This window comes from Gadus morhua, chromosome 19 (assembly GCF_902167405.1).
Source record: "Gadus morhua chromosome 19, gadMor3.0, whole genome shotgun sequence".
NCBI classification, from domain to species: Eukaryota; Metazoa; Chordata; class Actinopteri; order Gadiformes; family Gadidae; genus Gadus; species Gadus morhua.
Window position 1 is genome coordinate 18,520,109 of NC_044066.1, and position 7,922 is coordinate 18,528,030.

At 45.2% G+C, this 7,922-nt stretch overlaps 1 protein-coding gene across 1 annotated transcript in view; it reads left to right on the forward strand.

Moving 5' to 3' along the window:
• Window positions 1-2,405: 2,405 nt before the first annotated feature.
• cacna1c (calcium channel, voltage-dependent, L type, alpha 1C subunit) overlaps window positions 2,406-7,922 on the forward strand; it is a gene marked incomplete in the record, with an annotated part of 131,843 nt that continues 126,326 nt past the window's right edge. The window contains 1 exon segment of the mRNA XM_030342543.1: window positions 2,406-2,506. Within this exon segment, the coding sequence (XP_030198403.1) occupies window positions 2,423-2,506 (84 nt within the window).

The following is a 7,922-nucleotide window of genomic DNA, read 5'->3' on the forward strand; positions in this document are numbered from 1 at the left end:
TGCTGCTGCTGCTGCGCTCGCGGAGGTGTGCTGGTGTGTTGAGGGAGAAGAGAGAGAGAGTGGGGGAGAGAGAGGGAGAGGGAGGCAGAAGGAGAGGGAGGGGGAGAGGGAAGGGGAAGAGAGAGAGAGAGAGAGAGAGAGAGAGAGAGAGAGAGAGAGAGAGAGAGAGAGAGAGAGAGAGAGAGAGAGAGAGAGAGAGAGAGAGAGAGAGAGAGAGAGAGAGAGAGAGAGAGAGAGAGAGAGAGAGAGAGAGAGAGAGGGGATGGAGAGAGAGCTAGAGAGATAGTATCTCCTGCTGTAATGCAAACCGATTCCTCTCCTATAGAGGCTGTCCGAACAACAAAGGACCGAGATAGGCGGACAAGTTGTGCTGTCTTAATTTCCGTCCGGGCAAGTAGGCCCTTACCATTGTTTATCACTGCTGTGTTTTCAACTCCATCCACATGGAGCACATGAAGACATAAAGAAACTTTCCTGGATCTATTAGGTGTAAAGTAGCCACCTAGGGCTGTTGTCCCAGCAGCCATTATCCAGGGATCTGGGGCCTCGGCCACAAGGCCAAACTAGGGAGGGATGGAAGTTAAGGAGGGAGTGAAAGAAGGGAAAGACAGACTTAGCCAAAGGATGACAAGGGGTGGAGGAGTGGATTGTGAGTGTGGATAAAATCCAGACCTCCACCATGTCTCCTTTACATTCTCTCTCTCTCTCTCTCTCTCTCTCTCTCTCTCTCTCTCTCTCTCTCTCTCTCTCTCTCTCTCTCTCTCTCTCTCTCTCTACCCTTTCTCTCTGTCACCCCCCCCCCCACACACACACTCTCAGTACCTATCTCTCTATTTGCAGCCAAAAATAATGAGGTCACTCCCCTCTCAAGGTCCGTTCCAAAATAAATGCTCTCTCTCTCTCTGTCTCTCTGTCTCTCTGTCTCTCTCTCTCTCTCTCTCTCTCTCTCTCTCTCTCTCTCTCTCTCTCTCTCTCTCTCTCTCTCTCTCTCTCTCTCTCTCTCTCTTTGCTATATATCTCTTCTCTTCTTCACATCCTGTCCTCCACGCGACAGACACCCATATTAGGGCATGCTCTGTATATCTCTTTGCCTTATGCTGATCTCTCTCTCTCTCTCTGTCTCCCCCTTTGTTTCTCTCTCTCTTCCCTCTCCTTTCATGTCTCTCACTCTATTCCTTTATGTATTTCTCTCTCTCTCTCTCTCTCTCTCTCTCTCTCTCTCTCTCTCTCTCTCTCTCTCTCTCTCTCTCTCTCTCTCTCTCTCTCTCTCTCTCTCACTCTATCTCTTTATTTATATATACATATATATATATATGTATATACACACACCCCTCCCCCTCACACACACGCTCAAATAGCTCTGGATTGACCTGTCGTTTTACACCACAAATTTAAGTAAACGTAGCTGTTTGCTCGATATTCAATCTTCATCTACTGCCTGTGTGTGCATGTGGGTCTGTGTGTGTGTGTGTGTGTGTGTGTGTGTGTGTGTGTGTGTGTGTGTGTGTCTGTGAGCGTGTGTGAACTCTGTGTAATTGAAACTTTATGGGCCACTAGTGTCCCATAGGGGCAGTACTTTGGGAGAGGACATCAGTCCCCTACAATCCCACAGTTGGCCCATCCGGCTTTATCGCTTATAGGTTAGAATCAAGATGGCCGCTTAGTGAACAAGACCCCATCGGTGGTGTTTGGTTCTACCGCGGAAGTACACACTTATTGTATGTTGTGCATCCTCGCACTTAAAAATAGTACTTAGCACTACCTAGCGTCTTATCCTTATTTTCTTTGTTGTGTACGGGGAATGGGTTAACCTAGTGATTGTTAGTGCTTGGCACTTGGTTCTACGAACATCCTTACTGTACCGACAGCGTTATAGAGTTGTTTCTCTTTCTTCTGACAAATGTACTTATTCTAAGTCGCTTTGGATAAAAGCGTCTGATAAACGCCCTGAAAGTAAGCCTACTATTTATAGTGTTCCTCCTCATATACTGTACGTTACTACGTTTAGCCTGAGCCAGTTGTTGTCTCTCTGAATATCCTTACTGTACCGACAGCGAAATATTGCTCTTTCTTCTTTCTTCTGACAAGTGTACTTTTGTATTCTAAGTCGCTTTGTATAAAAGCGTCAGATAAACACCCTAAATGTAGTCATACTATTTAAAGTGTCCCTCATCATATCGCCCTTTGTATATGTTATGTTTTTGTATTTTATTTTTATTTGTGTTGTTGTGCTGTCTTATTCTTTGTGTGCTCATGACACTGTAAAGCGACCTTGGGCATGAGAAAGGTGCTATATAAAATAATAATAATAAATTATTATTATTATTATTATTATAAACCGTACGTTACTACGTTACTCTTCAGCCGTTCCGTCCGCTCCTTAACCTCTCCCTCCCCCAGACCGTTTGAGATCATCATCCTGATGACCATCTTCGCTAACTGCGTGGCCTTAGCCGTCTACATCCCCTTCCCCGAGGACGACTCTAACGCCACCAACTCCAACCTGGTGAGTACCCACCCCCCCCCCCACCCCCTCCCCACCCACCCCCTCTCCTCCGCGCCCCTGCACTGCCCCGCGCCTCTGAGGCCGGGGCTTATACGACCGCCATCACTCACACACAGACCGCCACATCCCCATCGCCTGTGTGTGTGTGTTGATTGATGCCTCTGAGACCTGACGGCTATGATTTTACGATGGTGTTGGGGTTTCTGTGTGTGTGTGTGTGTCTGTGTGTGTGTGTGTGTGTGTGTGTGTGTGTGTGTGTGTGTGTGTGTGTGTGTGTGTTTGTGTGTGTGTGTGTGTGTGTGTGTGTGTGGGTGTGTCAGTTTGTGTGTGGGTCTGTTTGTGTGTGTGTGTGTGTGTGTGTGTGTGTGTGTGTGTGTGTGTGTGTGTGTGTGTGTGTGTGTGTGTGTGTGTGTGGAAGTGGAAGTGAATGGTTCGTTTGACTCGGTGCCCCCCCTTGTCATTTGACCGGAAGTGTTTTCCCTCTTGGCGGATGACTTTGAAGTTCATTTGTTCTGATTTTTTTTGTTTGATTGAGCATGTCGTCACTCAGAGCGTGCGACAGCTGTTTGATTGAAGGTTTGTATTTATCTGTTTACAATTTGGAGTGACAAGTTGGCGCACCTTGGGGACTGATATGTTTTTTTGCCACGTTTATTATTTCTTTATTTTATTGTTTAACCGAACAATCCGGTGGTCTTCGCTCTGTAAGACAAGATAAAACGTTATTGATCGCAGACAGGATATCCTGAAGCGCTCTCTCTCTCTCTCTCTCTCTCTCTCTCTCTCTCTCTCTCTCTCTCTCTCTCTCTCTCTCTCTCTCTCTCTCTCTCTCTCTCTCTCTCTCTCTCTCTCTCTCTCTCTCTCTCTCTCTCTCTCTCTCTCTCTCTCTCTCTCTCTCTCTCTCTCTCTCTCTCTCTCTCTCTCTCTCTCTCTCTCTCTCTGACCACCGACCAGGTGACCCAGTGTGTTTGAACCCGCTCACTGTGCTCGGCTGCAAGAGGTGCTGCTGCCTCATGATGTAAACACAATGTTGTACTGGGAGCAAACACACACACACACACACACACACACACACACACACACACACACACACACAGGCAATACAAGAGTGATGAAGGATGAGATGCTTTGTTCTCATGTTGTTATGTGGCGTGAGGGAGAGGTTTTATGGTAGAGTAGAGCAAGCGTTAAAATCTGTTCTGCAATATGAATAACATTTGCATCATATGAAATTGAAAGTATATTATGTATTATTACGGGGGGCTTTGGGCTTCCTTTTTTACAATCATTATTTAGTTTGACTAATAGGTAATTTGAATCACGAGATGACTTATTGTATCTGTGTTGTTTTGATACCACATAAGTGATTGATTTCTATCAATGTGTGCGGGGTTTGTTATCTTGGCCAATAACAAGGATTTTTTAAGAAAGTCAGGAAAGTTGTTTTGGTTAATGCCTTGAATTGGTTTCATTCAACAGAAAGAAAAGAATGTGAATCTGTGAAAATCTTCTATCTATTCTAGTACTAAATACGGGTGCCAATCTTTCTCCGGTATTTCTTTTCTATGTACCTATTCGATTCGATTTTGAATCTCGGGGTGACGACTATTCAATCGTATAGGTGTGAAAACGATGAAAAGATTAAGAATCACAATTATTACATGAATCGATTTCTTTTTACTACCCATAGTACCAATCTACAGCTACGGTCGAATAGGTCCTTGAGTGAAGGGAAGTATCTAAGTGACGCCATGATCATAGCTGTTGAATTCTCTAACTACTAAGAACGGTGTTTGAATAGGGTTCACTGGGCCGTCCTTAAAGGTTGGGTAGGTGATTTGGGAAACGCCAGCAGATTTTGAAAATACACAACTCAAATGGTCCTACCCCCTCTCCTTCAACGCTGACTCTGACTCCACCCATTCCAAGTACCTGGACGCGCAATCATGCACGAGCGCGAACAGAGATGCGCGAGAGCGAGCCAGGCTAGCGTAGGTTTTCGTTTAACAACATGGCACTACATTCAGCTGTAAGTTGCACCCAGTACCGCGGGAAGTAGGAGTGCTGGGGGTGCTGCAACACCCCCTGTCCGAGGCCCTGTCTTATCACAGAAAACTATCATTTCTAAACACTCCGGCCAAAGTGGAGATTTCTGAAAACGCCGGTTATGTGTTGTCGTGTCAACGGGGAGAAACGGGATTTTAGGTTCTGAAGCGTCACATTATGCACCAGGAAATGCTTAACGTCATGTGAGCGCCCGCTGTACCGTATTGGTCCGAATATAAACACAAACCCCATTGTAAGACGACCTATATTTGGAAAAAAGATTTGAAGACCAGATCCGTTTTTTATGAATAAATAAATTGTATTCATTGAAATAATATACGAAAATAAAAAGGCATCGAATAAAACACTGCATTGCCACTAAACAGTAGTGCAAATAGGCCGTACTGATGTGTACACCAAAGACTATTCCTGACACTCCTCTGCCCCGCTGTGTTCGCTCTGGCTGTGGTCGCTCCGAACTGTTTCGGCCCGTGGCAAAGCGAGTCATCCTCGCTGCTGTCCAAGGCATTTTGAGACGCAGCATTTATTTAATGCTCATATGACCTAGTGCTGAAAAAAGGTTATATGAAAAAGTGTGAGGGTAGCGGTGGTGCGCTAAACTTGTTCTGTGAGCAGCTGGATGTGAACGATCGATTTTCAACTGTCCGCGCATGCACTGGTGTAATTGAGCTGCGCTGCTATACATCTTTTTTTATCAATGTAACGAGTTGCGAGTCTAGTGCAGGCTGAGTTTTTTTTTTTCCCAGCACCCCCTGCTGAGAATACGTTCTCGCTGCAATGGTTGGACCAGATGTTCTAAACATTAAACGGTCACATAAATCATTACTATTTTTAGAAAATGTATGTTTGTTTCATATAATTGTATTGGAAGTCCTGGTTTTCACTAGGGTTGCCGCGGTGTGGACATTTTCACACCGAGTAATACACTCGTCTCCACACCGGTATTACCGAGTATAAACGGTATAAACTTTGAAACTAGGTCAACCGCCACACAAGCATCGGTTTTTAGACCCTTCTCGTCCTTCAGTTGCCGCCAACGTTCGAAAGCAGCGCCTAGGATTATTCTTGATTTCAGTTTTTCTCTTTCAGCGTTTTTATTATCAATTACTCTCTGAAAAAGAGTTTTCCTTCTCTTTGCTGGTGGTGGTGGTGGTGGTGGGGATGGTGGCGTCTTGCCTGCCATGGAAATTGTCTTCTACTGCTAGGTCCAAATGTGGATTAACTAGTTCCAATAGCTACCGCAGGATAACAACAAACAGGAGCTTGCTCTGGGTCACGAGCTCTGGGTCACGAGTACTGCACGAAGGGGTCGCGCGCGGGGCGCGGGGGAGGGGGAGTGCAGTACGACCGTTTGATTGACGTACTTACTGTCCAATGCAACTCGGTGGCAATAGAAATGATTGGCTGGAGTTTTTCGAGCCCTGCCCGTTCCACAGATGATTGACTTGTTTAATTTTCATGTCAGTACTTCTAACTCAGTGGCTGTAAGCGGGTTATGATAAGGATTTCAAGTAATTTTGCAAAAATGGCCAAAAAAGCAAATCACCTATACAACCTTTAACGATAGAAAAGGAGATAACCCGCGCCGTCCCACAATTCCTTGCGGCAGGAACATTTAAAGCGACGCACCGTTCTGCAGTTCACCGAAACAAACGTCCAACATGACCCAATTATTTTCGTACAATCAAACTAATTAGGATCCCCGTCGATATTGTCTCGTGGACAGGCAACCTTTCTCAGCGTGACAACCATTCCGTTAAACTTTTGAGGCCGGTAGCCTACCATCCTGTTTTAATCCAGGTCCAACCTTTTTAAGGAGGTAATATTTCTCACCGGGTTGTCCAAGTTTATGTAGCCTGATTTTTTTTTCCCAAGAACCCAAGAGGCGCTTTTAAGAAGTCCTCACCAGGACCGACTCCTAGCCCGGCGGGTCTCTTTCACCAGGTGCTTATGAATTCTCCTCCACTTCTTTCCTTGACCTCATAAACATTTTTTTTTTATGACTATTTTTTGGACCGGAGACGGCCTGGCTGTGAACCAACGCCTGTGTGTGTGTGTGTTTGTGTATCTGTGTGTGTTTTTGTAAAGTTGTACACATTTATCAATTTGTATAGATAAATATATATTCGTTCACCTAAGTAAGAAATATTTGACTTGTATTTTCTATTCTATCTAAGTGGGTGAATGTTTCTACCCATCTGTTTTCAGCAGTGGCTGCTCTGTCCTCTACATTGTTACGTGGTCACATGGTCACAGGGGAGCTCTCTGATTGGTCACTTCATTAAGAGCTGGTCTCAATGGGGAGTTTAACTTATTATCGTCTCAATGCCGTCACTTCATTCAAACCAGGGATAGAATGTTACACATCTGGCTTTACTATAAATACCAGAGCTTGGACCATTTAATAATACTTATACTAATACTATTTAGAAGAACACAAGGGAGGTATGTGTGTCTTTTTGGGGAAGGAGATCTCAGCGTTCTCTCTCTCTCTCTCTCTCTCTCTCTCTCTCTCTCTCTCTCTCTCTCTCTCTCTCTCTCTCTCTCTCTCTCTCTCTCTCTCTCTCTCTCTCTCTCTCTCTCTCTCTCTCTCTCTCTCTCTCTCTCTCTCTCTCTCTCTCTCTCTCTCTCTCTCTCTCTCTCTCTCTCTCTCTCTCTCTCTTTCCACCCCGCCATGGTGATATAAGATGTAGCTTTACAAAAAGAATAGCAACCGTTATTCCTGGCTGTTTCTGTGTGTGTGTGTGTGTGTGTGTGTGTCTCTCTCTCTCTCTCTCTCTCTCTCTCTCTCTCTCTCTCTCTCTCTCTCTCTCTCTCTCTCTCTCTCTCTCCTCCCTCTGCCTCTATTCTGTTCTTTAGAAATCCCTTCCATCTCCATCCATCTAATCCATCACCCTCCCATCTCATTGTCCCTGGTTTTGTTTCTTCTCATTGGTGAAGGGATGGCCGATGTGGGGATAGACACACAGAAGAGACGAGAGAGAGAGAGAGAGAGAGAGAGAGAGAGAGAGAGAGAGAGAGAGAGAGAGAGAGAGAGAGAGAGAGAGAGAGAGAGAGAGAGAGAGAGAGAGAGAGAGAGAGAGAGAGAGAGAGAGAGAGAGACCTAGTTTGACAAGATGTGCATCAATTGTTAGATGGCAATTTCATTGCAATCGTGTTTGACCTCTGCAAGCGTTGCCAAGCAAAACACACGTGTTATGTACAGACATACAGAAAGATATAATGAAACACACACACACAGGCAAGAATGCACTCACGCACACACACCACAGCTGTGGTCAATTAACTTTATAACAGTCAGACAGGAAGCAACGTGCAAGGGGATCAATGGCGTAAATGCAGGTTTGAG